Raw genomic sequence first — 15,214 nt, forward strand, 5'->3', positions numbered from 1 at the left:
AGACTCCGGTGTTTTCAGAGTAAATCAATAAGCACTCATATTCCAGATAATAACTATGCAGTCAGACTGGGAATTCCTGACACACTTTTCTGCCACCATGTTCCGTTCTGACAGAATTTCTTAAATTTTACTATCTGAACTGACATCCTGACATGGGAAGAAAAAGCATATGTGAGAGCAAATAACTTTTCAGAAAACATCTAAAGTGTGTGGGGGAAATCAAAGGGGAAAAAAGAAAGACCTGACATATAAATACAAAGTTTGGCACAGGATGCAAACTTCACATTTTTTATAAACTGATGAAGCTTCCATAAAATCAATGAACAACTTTTCACAAAACTTCTGTACTAAAGTCAATGCAATTAAACCAATTTAGAGCAGCTGGAACTTGAACTGAAAGTGCTTGTTAAAATTCCTTCTGTTGGTGATCTGTACACAGAGAAACAATGTACAAAACTATTAGTAAAGGTATTATTACTATTCACAATTCCAATACAGAAAGCAGGAGATGTTATTTTTTTTAATGTTGGCAAGTAATTTTATTTTGGCCTACGTGCAATGTGACCATGAGAGCTCTGGTCTACTTTATAGAAAATGGGTCTGTGGGAATAAAATACAGACTTGTTTAGCCTGCACTGATTTTCTTTCTTTGCATCTCTACTGCTTTTTTGAAGGATATGAAAATGTAGGTAATTAAAATCAAGCCTCTTTAAATACTATTTCTGATGTAGCCAGACTCAAAAAACTAAGTTAAAGCAGATATGAAAAAAAACCAACTCAATGAGTGATATGGAATGATTTGGAAGTACACTGTCAATATGATTTTTGCTAACATGGTGCATTTCAGTATAGCATGTAAAATAAAGAAATAAGCATAATTTGGGTGCCCACAAAATACACTTATAGAAAATTCTTATGAACTTTATCTTCAAAAGAAATTATTTTAATCCCCCTTCATCCATAAATTTAAAAATATATGTAAAAGATGAAAAAAGGAAAAAAAACCATATCTGGATAAAGCAGAAGTGGAAGGCTTTCTTGTAGGCTATTACAGCTCTTTTGGAACTCATTTTTCTCACAGGAAAACAGCCAAAGGAGATTGGAAACTTAACAGTTCCCTTTTGAACTAAGTGAAACTGTTTAAGAATTTTCAGGGCAAGGACCCTGAAAAAGACATGATAGGAAAAAAAAATGAAGAAAATATTCATACAAGCGTGACTGCTGTTATTAGTTGGAAAACGCTAATAATGATTTATGACATAATCTCAAAATAAAATCTCACTGATATGCATGAAAAATCTGCGGATGAAACCTTGCCTACAAATGGAGTCAATGGTATTCTGCCTTCCTCAGTGAGGCTGTAGTTTCATTCAACAAAAACCATTCCCTTGTGGAACGCCTTCAAGGAACTGGCATCAAGATAGACCTAACCAATTTATGTAATACATTAGGGTTTGGAAGACAGTAAGTGGGTGAATAAAGTTACTCTGAATTCAGGTCTCTGCGGGGCTTTGAGACGCACATACTGCAGATTGCACTTGTCATCTGATTCCAACAGGCAGGGACATTGTCAGCGTGGGACCTGTACACTCACCATGATGAAAGCACCCTCTCTATCTACTAACAATGTTTGACAGAGCAGGCTAACCTTACTCCTGAAAATACTGGCCTTGGTGGCAGACATGGAATGAATTTTGACCAATAAATAATGCCCACAGACAGAGCATAAAGAGGGAGTCAGATAAACTCTCACACAAATGCCATTAGAAATGTAAGAATCAGAGACCTAAACTCATACCTAATCTTATACTAATAAAAAATGAAACGTATTTCAAGAACTTAAAATTACCAGAGCCATTGTTTTTTATATGTAACTCATCTATTGCATTATCATGCAAAATTGCCCATCTCAAGATCATTCAAACTGCAAATCTGCACAAGTACTGGAAATGTAAGTCCAGCCACATTACCTCGGCAGCCTATGAGTCAATTTTCCAGGTTCATTTTCTACCACATTAAAAACAACTTTTGCCACCTACATTTCAGGTCTTTACAATCTAGATCCTTTCCCTTCTGTTAATCCCACTAATGTGGGACACTGTACCACATTAAAAACAACAAATTCTGCCTTGGCCCTATGTAATGCACTGGGTGACTTTTAAAACTACAGTGTTAAACTACACATTAAATGAAACAATCTTTTTGGGAAATTTGTGTCTTAAGGAAAATGCTGCAATGTAAAACTAACAGAAAACCAGCTATCCTCCTTTCTTAATTACTCCAGTGTTCAAGAATTCATTCAAAGAATCTGACAGATCTTTTGTTATATTTTAAATCACTATGCAGCATAAACCAAACCATTTTAAAAAGGCTTTTTAACAATACTTTACAAGAACAAAATCAGCAAATCCATTTTCAAATCCTAAAACTTAGGGATTCCATAAGAACTATAAAATAAAAGAGAAACTTAGGACAAAAAATAATATTTAATTGTTGTGTGGAAACATTTTGGTGAAAAATTAACTTACCTAGGGTTTTAGATGCAAAAAGAGCCATGGCACTCTGTAGCCTGTCTGGTCTGACAGCCTGGACCACAAGTACCTTAAAATAAAATATATTCAGGTGAGATGAGTTTATAAAAGTATATTGTGACAATTTAAAAAGCAAGACTCTTCTAAGAAGGCTGAATTCTTTAAACTTCTCTTTAGAAAAAGTTATATTCTCTGAATATATAGAGCTATCTGATCATTCCTTTCCAAGATAATCTAATGTAATTGTTCTTTTGTAAGTAGCTTGTCCTATTAATAGAATCAGAAGATAGATCTACGTCTAATGTCTATTTTTAAGCTGGAACTTTTTCTACAATGTTTTAGAAAAAAGGTAGCTATGTGGGTAGCTAGAACGACAGAAAGCTAACATAGCTTTATACTGGTAATCTAAATTCTATACATGTATTTAGGCAGTAACTTCCTAACTGGAATACTAATGTTTCTGATTTCAGTGCAGTAATACAGTAGAATAATCAGTTTTGAAATAATTTCCTTTGTTTAAGCACACCTTTAGAGTTTTACATCTAACTTTTTTTTCTGAGACATTCTTTCAGACCTCCTAGTTAGGCAGATGTTTTTACTATTCTTCAAAAGACTACAGAACATGAACAGCTAATCAATTCAGATACAAATTAAAATAGCAGTTTCCCCACCAGCTACCTCTCTTTCAGTTAACTTCCTGCAAATGTTCAGTGCAGGCAACTAATGCAACTTCAGTAGAAATGATTTATTAAAATCACCACCCCTTCTTCCACCCCCTTACTTGCAGACCTGTAAGCCACAATGCTGAACCTACCATCACATTCCAGTTTCCAAGTCTGGAATATCTGTTGTTAGTTTTGGAGGAAAAATTTAACTTCATTAAATTTTTAAGAAAGTACTACTTTTTAAGCTTGAGATTAACACTAAGTGTTACTGCACTATTTTTAAGTTTAACATACAGTTTGAAAGAAACTAACTTATGAGTGGCATATAAATCTAACCAGGTAGTTTCCATATATTTTGTCAACAGAAACATTCTTAATACTTTCTATGCAAGGAACTAGATACATAATATGCTGATCATTCCAGATTTATTTTCCTATAAATGCAGAATTTTTATGACAATACATTGCACACATAAGAACTGCTTTTCTGCATTTCATCAAATCAAACATGACTCAGACAAATTCCTCTGCAAAATGGTTTGTTCCGAAATTCTGTACATGCTATTTTAGAAATTCTCCTCCTCCAGAAAAGCTCCAAATAGAAAACCCCTAAGAGCCAACCAGCATGAAACTACATTGTCTTATACCTCATCCCTTCTTTGGGTGGGCCTTCATTTTATATGAAGTGACTTCAAATGAAAAATCACAGCATCATTTGAAAGTAAGTAATGACACCCTTTCTTCCATAAACACAAGAGGGATGACATTTTTCTCTTCCAGAGGAGAAGGATCCCTGGGTGGAGGAAGGAACCTGCCTCTCCAACATTCTTGGTGAGCTCTTTAATCACCAAGCTTTCAGGAAGAGTAGTATTTCATGACTACTATTCCAAAAAGCAGTGGCTGCTACTGTGTTTTGTGCTTTTCAGTCAGATGTGCGAGTTTGCACATGTAACGATGAACTAAATTAATGATGCTCAACAAACTGACAAATTCTGCAATAACAAAGCAACAATGAAAGACTTTTAATACCTATTCATAAAATTAATTCTGTGAATATTAATAAAGAGCTTATTACCTTACCGGTTATGCTCAGTTGCAGCCAATACGCCAACATAAAAAAGACTCAGATAAGAGAGAACTAAATATGTATTATAGAAAAAAAAAATCCTTAGACTAAATAAACTAGTTAAGCTGTAAGACAATGTAGATAATGTCACTGCTTATAATTCAGCCAAGCCTGAAGCCTAAATTTCCAAGATGTAAAACTTTCAATGCTGAACTCACAATTATTTTTAAATAATTTAATATGGAAAGATTACCTGCTGAAATAAGGAAATTCTTTTTACTACAGTAGATGGAAAATCTTGTTCACACACAGAGCTCTGAGAAAAAGTGTGCCACAGACCTTCATCTTCAAAGCAAAGTGTCTGATAGAGACCTGGAAGAGAAATCTACAAAACAAATCATGCATATTTAACAATAAAGAAGAATAGCCATTTGGACACTGTATATTTTAATTAATTTACAGATACCACTATGACCCTAAACCTCTAAATACTTGTGCATATCACATAATTCATTTTTATGCTCAGAGTTAAAGAACAAAAGGGTAGGTTTTAAAATCAACCATTTGTTTACCTATTCCCTGGAAATGCTAAGTCTGTATTTGCTCGATACTTTTGTTTTTAAACTTCTAGGTTCTTTGTTTTTAAACTTTGGGCTCTACCCAATTGTAGTCCTTTCTTTTAATCATAACCAGGTTCTTTTTCTATCAGTACATGCTACTGATTCACCTAGTTACTCACTTTCTGTTTGTTTGTTGGTTTGTTTTTTTAAACCCCTAACAATCATGCTTGCCACACCATTATTGCAATTGTTCCTGATCCCTGGTGAAGAGAAATGAAAAATAATGAACTCCGGATTTAGCAGCAAAAGTCCTTGCCAAAGACCGGTCAAGATTTTCCTTCTTGCTGCTGAGCTACATGCAGGAGGAGAAGAGCCTAAGACAGAATTTCAAGGACTAGTATTTTCATTTAGTTCCCTTCAGGATCAGAGGACTTCAACATTGATTGTTGTGGGATGAATCAAAGCAAGAAAGTGTTTTTTGTTTTAGTTTGAAATTACTTGATCTGAGCAATAACAAACTCTGAAACACCTTTAAAGGTGTGCATGGAAATCTGGTAAGTAGAAAACTAGTTTCCCAATTAACAGTTTATGTTTTTTAATACAGTACAAAGTGGTTTGTGAAAGTCATTACATAAGAGAAACCTGCAACTTAAATATTCTTTGCAATTTTTCCTCTGTATATTTTTCTGTCTATAGAAATTGTAGTACCTTGGGTAGGCTTACAATATTTTCTAATCTAAGTAAGATGATAGGTTCATTCACATGCATTGAAATTCATTGTTAAATGGGGTAGAGATGTACATTAACAGGTTCAGAAAAATGAGATTAAATTTAAAAAATATAGGGCTTTTTTTCAAATAGGTATATATTCAGCCATGGTTTCTGGAAGATATAATAAACAGTTTAAAAATAACAAAATATTTTCATCTGACAAATACATATTTGAGTATTCAAGTCCAAATTACTATTTGCTAAAACCAAAGGTTTTTTAAGCTAAATTCAACCCACCACATGATGTATACCTTCAAAGATGCTACTGCCCAGGCTCGGTCCTGTTCTATCCAAGAAGGAATCTGGTCACGAACACTTCTTTGTGAATCCTTATTGAAGGAAATTACATGTTACATACATAAGTTACACAAATTTTTGTGAAACACTATATTCAGTAATAAGATTGTGAAACCTATGTTTTTAATAAAAATAGCATTCATAACAGGAATCTTTCTGTGGTCTTTTGCTAAGTTCATAAATGGCATAACAAAACAAATCTACCAGTAATTTGAGATATACTGTTCACATTAACGTTTGCTTAACTACTTGAGCCTGAAAATATATTATCATTTAGAGTATCTGTATGACACGCTCAACTCTAAGTAGTTTTCTTTTCCATTAAAAACAAGTGACCCAAATGATTTGCTATCTGCATATGCACTCTGAGCAACTGACTTCAAAAAATAATTCCATTGCACATATTCACAGTCATGAAGAGGATGGTTCTTCACACAAAGGGTAATTCTGGTGTAATTCACTAGGCAAAACATCACTTCTGGACATCTCTGCACTGGTAAAGTTTGGCCACAGCTCTATGTTTCTGCTCCTTAGATGTTGGGGATGGAGGAAATTCTAAGGATGAACAACATACCTTAAGCTCCAGTGGAATCTCTGTATTCACCATATCATTTTTTATAAAAAATCTTACAGTACCCATTAACCAGTCTGACAGCCTCTGTATGGAAATGTACCTCTCAACCATTGAGCAACTTTAAGAGTAATCTTAAATGTTCAGCAGAAAAAAGGAAAGCTTTATTGCAAAAGGATAGCTCAGCCACAAGTTATGAAGTCAGAGAACAAACAAAAGTAGGAAACTCAGAAGCAATTCTAGGAATAAACTTGAAAGGGGCCTGCAATATATATTCCCGTTAGAATTGGGGTTAAACCATGTGTGTCCACAATCTCTCCAAAATCTATGGGTTGTGTGTTAGGTGGGGTAGAGGTAGGAATAGTGTAAAAATCCATTATACAATCAGATCTCACATAGCTTGAAAATGACCTAGTACAAGAAAATACTTGACTTTCATCAAGTTCACTGACATCTAATTGAATCATAAAGACTCCATAGAGATGAAGAGGGACTTCTATGTTCAAACAGAAATGCAAAACATGTAGAGTCATCAAAGGGGTAAAGAAACTGAGAATTTAAGGACCTTTTTAGCAACCAGCTGCCTAAGTAAGAAAATCTGAGTAATACGTTATATTTTAAGTGACTTGCCACTTCTGCCAGCATGCAGGTGAACACGGTTGGTGTCATGGATATTCTAAAAACGAGGTACTCACACTGGTCATTGTCTTCTACTACTGGATGTATGAGATACCCTGACAGATATCTAAACAAGGCTAAAGGTTAAAAGTAATTGGGAATGATGAAAACTGCAGCTAAGCCTGATGGAAATGAGCTAGCCTGACTGTCCTGGTTTCGGCAGGGATAGAGTTAATTTCCTTTCTAGTAGCTGGTACAATGCTGTGTTTTGGATTTAGGGTGAGAACAATGTTGATACCACACCGATGTTTTAGTTGTTGCTAAGTAGTGCTTACACTAGTCAAGGACTTTTTCAGCTTCTCGTGCTCTACCGACTGAGAAGGCTGCAGGTGCACGGGGCGGGGGCTAGGAGGGGGGCACAGCCAGGACAGCTGACCCCAACTGACCAAAGGGATATTCCATAGTCCATGGGACGTCGTACTCAGCATATAAACTGGGGGAAGAAGAAGGAAGGGGGGGACGTTCGGAATGATGGCGTTTGTCTTCCCAAGTAACCGTTAGGCGTGATGGAGCCCTGCTTTCCTGGAGGTGGCTGAACACCTGCCTGCCGATGGGAAGTAGGGAATGAATTCCTTGTTTTGCTTTGCTTGCATGTGCGGCTTTTGCTTTACCTATTAAACTGTCTTGATCTCAACCCACGAGTTTTCTCCCTTTTACCCTTCCGACTCTCTCCCCCATCCCATTGTAGGGCAAGTGAGCGAGCAGCTGTGTGGTACTTAGTTGCCGACTGAGGTTAAACCACGACACTGACCCTGAATGAAAGAAGAGATTAGCAACAGAAAAGGCAAAGACTGAGCTCATGATTCCTGACTGGGCTCATGTTTCCTAAAAAACACCTTTCAAAACTTTTGTCAAAATATTTGAGAAGGGCTATAATAGATAAGACTATGGAAAGCTTAACTTTTTTCTCTACCATTTTCTACTGGAAGGTTATTTTGAAAGTATACAGGTTCAATAGAATTGAGGGACACATAGTAAACTACAATATGATTGGTCAGACATGGAACAGAAGCTTCTTAAGCTAGTTCTGTCACCTAGTAAAATATATAAATACATCTCCAGATGCAGAACTCTGAGGCTGAGGAAAAAAGCATGCAAAATTAGCAAAGTGTGTGGACAATCCCCTCAATCCATACAAAAAGTACCACTCATATATGATACTGGGAGAAAGAGGGATTCAGAAACACTGATTTTAGTTACAGAAGTGTGCTTAAAACCTTCTCAAATATACCACTGAAAAAACAAAGTGTAATCCTGGTAACAGAAAGAAAAAAAAAAAAAGGCATCAAAAGGCAAAAAGTTATGAAATTAGAAAATAAGTTGCCACGTTCAAAAGGTTTTAAAATATTTATATTTCTATGTGAGAAGTTATCTGTTCCTTTCATGTATGAATACAATTAATCAAACAATATAGTAAGAATACAACCTTAACTTTTCAGGATTTAAGTAAATGTTCCTTATTTCAAAATACATAAATAAATATAGCTTACTGATTTTCTTACGGTATCTCCAATGATCACACCTGTAAAAGTCTCCCATTCCTAGGGGTAATAAATAAAAAACTCAGTAAGTCACAAGACATCTTTAAGAGTAAAGATTTATGTGTAGTAGCACGTAGACAAAACAGGAAAATAAACAAAGCCTAGATTCTGAAAGTTATAAGACATTTTTAAAACTCCAAGTAATACTACCAGTATGTAATTCCTTTTGCAGAATCCAAGCTAAGTGACTGCAGTGCTTTACAAGCCCTATCCTTTCTCAGCACCCACAGCTCCCACCCAGATTACCTAACCATAGACTAGCAAGAATCATAGAATCATAGAAACATTAAGGTTGGAAAAGACCTCTAAGATCATCGAGTCCAACCAGCAACCCAACACCACCATGCCCACTAAACCATGTCCCTAAGCGCCTCATCTACACGTCTTTTAAATACCTCCAGGGATGGGGACTCCACCACTTCCCTGGGCAGCCTGGTCCAAGGTTTAACCACTCTTTCAGTAAAGAAATTTTTCCTCACGTCCAATCTAAACCTCCCCTGGCACAACTTGAGGCCATTTCCTCTCGTCCTATTGCTAGTTCCTTGGGAGAAGAGACCGACACCCACCTCGCTACAACCTCCTTTCAGGTAGCTGTAGAGAGCGATGAGGTCTCCCCTCAGCCGCCTTTTCTCCAGGCTAAACAACCCCAGTTCCCTCAGCCGCTCCTCATAAGACTTGTTCTCCAGACCCCTCACCAGCTTCGCTGCCCTTCTCTGGACACGATCCAGCACCTCAACGTCCTCCTTGTAGTGAGGGGCCCAAAACTGAACACAGTAGTTGAGGTGCGGCCTCACCACTGCCGAGTACAGGGGCACAATCACTTCCCTACTCCTGCTGGCCACACTATTTCTGATACAGGCCAGGATGCCATTGGCCTTCTTGGCCACCTGGGCACGCTGCCGGCTCATGTTCAGCCGGCTGTCGACCAGCACCCCCAGGTCCTTTTCCCACAGGTCCTTTTCCCCAAGCCTGTAGCACTGCATGGGGTTGTTGTGGCTGAAGTGCAGGACCTGGCACTTGGCCTTGTTGAACCTCATACAATTGGCCTGGGCCCATCGATCCAGCCTGTCCAGGTCCCTCTGCAGAGCCTGCCTACCCTCAAGCAGATCAACACTCCTGCCCAACTTGGTGTCGTCTGCAAACTTGTTGAGGGTGCACTTGATCCCCTCATTCAGATCATTGATAAAGATACTGAACAAGACCGACCCCAGTACTGAGCCCTGGGGAACACCGCTCGTGACTGGCGCCAACTGGATTGAACTCCATTCACCACAACTCTCTGGGCCCGGCCGTCCACCCAGTTTTTGACCCAGCGCAGAGTACACCTGTCTAAGCCATGAGCCGCCAGCTTCTCTAGGAGAAGGCTGTGGGAGACAGTGTCAAAGGCTTTACTGAAGTCCAGGCAGACCACATGTTACCACAAGAAGTAACACACTTGGCCGGTAAAGACACACATACTGCCTGATGGGGTATCAGCAGCCCACATAGAACAGATAACTACAGAATCCATGTTTCAATATTGTTTCATGTTATAGTATCCAAAAGATGCAGTTATTAGAACAAGAGGAATACTTAGTATAATAGATTTATATTATGAATACTTTGGTTGCATTAACAAAGGGGAAATGTAAGTTGAATTTCTGTATGATTAAATCTTTTAGACTTGGTATTTGTATTCAGGAAGACAGCTTTTAATCATTTTAAGACAGATTAGATAAGTATTTAAGAACATACTAGAAATGACATAATCCTATATTTGGAGGTGGTAAGAAATATACTAAAAAACCTTCAGAGTTTTGAAATTTTACATAAGCAGTATCTATAACTCTATGATAAGGAAAATTTTATTTTTTGTTAAAGACAATAGTAAAATTCCAAATGAAAAAGTAAATCAACTAGTACTACTCTGATACAAACCAGAGCATAGCTTTTTGCATCCCTCAATCTAATTGTCTTGAACAACTCTCTTTCAATTACAAACCGATGATCCTCTCCCAATTACAAAGAAAATGCTCGTGCACAGAAAAATACATGAAGTCTCCCTAGTTTTAAAACCAGAAATCGTGTAACAGTTTTATGAAGAAAAGCAGAAATGTAATATGTAAAGACTTGTAAAACTACCTCTGAAAAATCTATATATATTGATTCAGAAAGAGAATGTCTCTACTAGAAGCCAAGGCATTCTATAATATAACGTTGAAGTTGTACTATAAAATTTCTCATCACTATGCAAAAAATTCATAAGTGCAGAAGGTTGATCTCTTTTGGGATAGGAACTTAGAATACTAAATTCTCTAGCAGCATAATAAGCTAATTCTAGCCTCATCACATTAAAAGCTTTAAAAGAAATAACTTCAAAAGAATAACCACTTCAGCTTCATTTTCCTCAATAAATATTTTGCACAAGCACTTTTTTCTTAACAATTTAATTAAAATAACTTCTACCTTTCAGAGAAGTAAGAGAATTATTGATATTATTTGCCTGTTTTAATGCTTGAGTACTCAGATAATGCAGGAATGTGCATTATATGTAACCTAGATTAAGCTGGTTAAGAGCTTTAATAGCTGATGGAAATGCACGCTAAAAAAATAGCAACCAACACAAAGCAGTACTTACAAATTCTTAAGAAGCCTAGGAGGCTAGGCTTTAATTTAGTCAGAAAACTATTTGCAAGTTGCTGCCTTCATGACTTTATAAACTCAAGGACTAGAAAGATAAAGCAAGATATTTTCAGAAGCTGAAAAGAAATAATAAAGATGTATTAGGGAAGTTCTACTAATGAAGAGTAGCCAGGGTATGCCTCTACCAAGAAGATTAATTTGAGTTATTTTTATCAGGCAGCTTCACTGCTGAAAGACTGTGGGATTTCACTTCGTCAATCCATATGTCTGCAATAAAACTACATTGCATTCATAACATCAAAAAGTTTCAACCAACCTTTCTTAAACCTTGTACTTTAAACCCACATCCTTCATATAATCAAGTTCCATTACTTCCTTCAAACGTATTATCTGATTTTTACCTTTTACCCTATAATGGACTCTCCTCTAGTGAATTGACATCTAGTATCATTTCATACTCCCTCTGGTCTCCAGCTTCTAGTACAGAAAGCCATAGCTTTGTCTCTCCATTCAATGTAGGTATTTTAGATAATTAAATGTGTATTGACTCACGCTAATCAGCCATGTTTAAGCAATTGTATTGAGTTGATTGTGCATACTGTTCTATTGCAGGCACATTTTATAGGATTAATTTCACTACACTATAGACAACTATAACTTTGGCATCTACATCTCAGCCACCTAGTCTAGTCTGCCTGTAAGGGGAATGGTAACAAGTAAACAATTTTAGTGGTAATCCATCTGACCTATTTTACAAAATTCATTTATGATGAAACAAATTGCTTCTTTGACAGGTCTGGTTTTTTTCCTGTTTCCTAGTCAGGAAGTCTAGGATAACCTGCTCAGAGGAATTTTAACAGGTGTTTAAATTTTAGTTACCAATTCAATCACCACTAAAAGTACCATTTTACCGGAAACATGCAAATTCACTATGAACCTCCGTGTTGGGCAAAAGCATTATCTAACACCCAAAGAGAATAAGGGTTAGCAGTACGTAAGCTCTGCTGCAATTTTGTTGGGAATAGGGTAGCCTCTAAACAATAGTTAAATTCCCCATAAATTAGGCATTTTCAGATTAGGCCTAATTCAGACCACTGTCAAAAATGTCACATGACAGCTCTCAAATTTTGTGAATATGCTAATAATGCAGCACTTGCCTGAAAACTGAATGGAGAGCCATTTTTATTAAATGTGATGTGAACCTATACCAACTGCATCCCACTGCGCTATCAAAAACATAAACCATTCCAGGATGAGAGCATCATTCCTCTCAAAGATAAACCAATATGGTGCAAAGAATCCAATACTTATGTGGCCAGAGAACAACATACAAGAAGGACACTCTCTGTACAGTGCACTCTTGAAGACACTGTTGCAAATGAGGACATAAATGATCACTGCTCCAGTGATTTCTTAGACACTGAAGAATCAATGGCTGAAATGCACAAAAGGTAACTTCATTACTTCACCTTCCAGGAAGACTCTTTGCTTTAAGTGTCTTCAACTGCAGATTGCAGAATCAGACTTTTACTTCGTTTCTTCCTAGGTCTTGTATTCTTTTTCTGCATTTCAATACCAAGGCACGATGTGCAAGCAACCCTTGGTCACAGTGAAACACGTGTATCCATCACTTTACTTATAAAGAAATGTGTATTTAACTGGAAGGATGGATAAATGTCTAGCCACATGGTGGCGTGAAACACTGATACAGTGCCTGCAAAAAACTGCAAAAACTCTCCATAAACATCTTTTTCAGACCCCTATTTAAAAGGCAACCATTTACCTACCTTTCTCATGGTAATCTTCACTTTGAACCTAATAAACATGTTGACATCCAAAAGTAACTATAGAAAAATAGTAGCATATAAGCCTAAAATCCCAAGTCCTACACTTCCTGAAAAAACTTTTTATCTACTCATTCACTCTTCATACTAAGTTTAAGTAAATCACTTGGGGATTTTCTCCTCTAGCACTTACATTCTCTTGAAAAAGTTCAGGGTGCATTCCTCGTACAAAATGTAGAGCAAACATTAGCTGATCAGCCTGAAATAAAAGCAGTAAAACTGTATTTATATGTTCATCAAAAGTCACCTTTCTGCTTTTTTTATAAGTAACAAAATTTCATTAATAAAACACATCTAATTCCATAGCAGTGACTTAATGACACATATCTTAATTCAAAATTGCTACATACCTCTGCAAATTAGAGACAAACACTAACCCAAAACTTGTACCTAAGTACATCTAAATTCAAGGGAAGAAGAAAAAACAGGTACGTGTAATAAAGCAAACATACTAAACAGAATCCATTATTTTTCAAACTGTGCATAGGAAATGCTTGAAATCTTCTTATAGCAAATTTTCAAAACAGGATTTTGATTAAAAAAAAACCAAACAATTGTAACCTTCTGACTTTTTTCCTAGGTCTGTTGCATCACTTGAATTTCAATCAGTCTCTGAGCACTGGAGCAATAAACCATGAATAAGGATTTACCGGAGCCACAGAATAAACCATGCAAACATTCAGGACAATATTTTTGGAAAGAATATTGGCTTGTTAAAACTGAGATTCCTATGTCCATACACAGAAACATTCATAGATGTGTTTTACCAAAGCTGTGCTGGAAAGGAGAGATTACTATGTAATGAAGTCAACATGAAAAACTGGAAGTTGGTACTCCGGAAAATCAGGAGCACTAAGAAACCTAGATTGAGGCCTCCAATTTTCAAAGTCTGGCTGTAATCTGGAAGATGCATTTTACCGGACAACAGAAGATATACACATATTTTCTTTCATTAGAATTTTAAGTAAGCATAAGGAAGCTGGTACCTCTTCCTTTCAAGAAGGTGAAACATTACTAAAAAGCATAAAGCACAGGTGAAAGGGAAGAACAGAAGAAAAAACAGTGATGCATGGGATTGGGTTAAGCCTGCAGAGCACAGGCATCTCAACCAGCTGATAAACACAACACACCTGCACTCCTGTAGAAATCAATTCTATTCTTGACTTCTAAACAACGTTGTTTGAATTTTCCATGGTGTCATTTCCCACATACATGCCTTATGTGTACCTCAAAATGACAGCCTGATTGTCCTTAGCTTCAGAGAATTACCGCTCTAAAGAATATTAAATTACCAAGAATACTACTGAAAGATGAATTGCATGGGACTTTTCAGAAGAGATAGGACCAAATATGAGGAAGCATACTCTAGGAAATATTATATACATGTTATAAGGTATAAGATGAACTGTTTGACTAATATTGGCTTTCTCATCTCTATGTCTTATATTTTTGAGGCCAAAATTACATAAGAGGGACAAATTACTTTTGTTTTCTTTTCTTATTCATGTTTTCTCATACAGATGCCTTTTTACAAGCCTGACACGTCAGCTCAGAAACAGACAGATATAAGAACATAGAACAAAAACATGGAGTAAGGGTGTTCAAGATGTTCATCATCTTTGGGAAGTTTTCTCATGTGCAATAAAAGTAACTTCAACTGCATCTGTGTCTGTATTTCAAATAATAGAGATTATTATTTAATAATTTACCTGGTGATTAGGTTCCAGAATTATGGCTGACTGATTAAAGGAACATATGTGGTTTAGAGATCCTTACTGGTTTTAATTGCCCTTGGAATGACCGACCTTAGAAACAACTAGGAGGCTATATATAATTTAATTCGTATGAGTCACAGCTGCTTTATACTGGATTTGGGTAACTGCAGAAATGCATGATGGCAACCACAACAAACTCTTGGCATAATCTGTATCTCTATGGATACCGATACATAAAGTTGTTGTTTGCTATTTTAAATAGTTCTGTTTTATTAATTCTTTCAATTACAAAACCGTACAGTACAAAGTATCCCCAAGGATACAATTAAAGCAAATGAAGGACATCGTATTTT

The 15,214-nt window shown here is 36.4% G+C and overlaps 1 protein-coding gene across 4 annotated transcripts in view; it reads right to left on the reverse strand.

Annotated features, from left to right (window-relative positions):
* The window catches only part of DYNC2H1 (dynein cytoplasmic 2 heavy chain 1), a 190,083-nt gene that overhangs the window by 89,332 nt on the left and 85,537 nt on the right, over positions 1-15,214 (reverse strand). For all 4 annotated transcript variants that reach the window (XM_076328219.1, XM_076328218.1, XM_076328216.1 and 1 more), the window contains 5 exons: positions 13,280-13,345; positions 8,630-8,680; positions 5,845-5,922; positions 4,516-4,647; positions 2,529-2,601 (listed from right to left, as the gene is read on the reverse strand). In XM_076328219.1, the coding sequence (XP_076184334.1) occupies positions 2,529-2,601; positions 4,516-4,647; positions 5,845-5,922; positions 8,630-8,680; positions 13,280-13,345 (400 nt within the window). The remainder of the gene's footprint in view (positions 1-2,528; positions 2,602-4,515; positions 4,648-5,844; positions 5,923-8,629; positions 8,681-13,279; positions 13,346-15,214) is intronic.

Source organism: Aptenodytes patagonicus, chromosome 1 (genome assembly GCF_965638725.1).
Source record: "Aptenodytes patagonicus chromosome 1, bAptPat1.pri.cur, whole genome shotgun sequence".
NCBI lineage: Eukaryota > Metazoa > Chordata > Aves > Sphenisciformes > Spheniscidae > Aptenodytes > Aptenodytes patagonicus.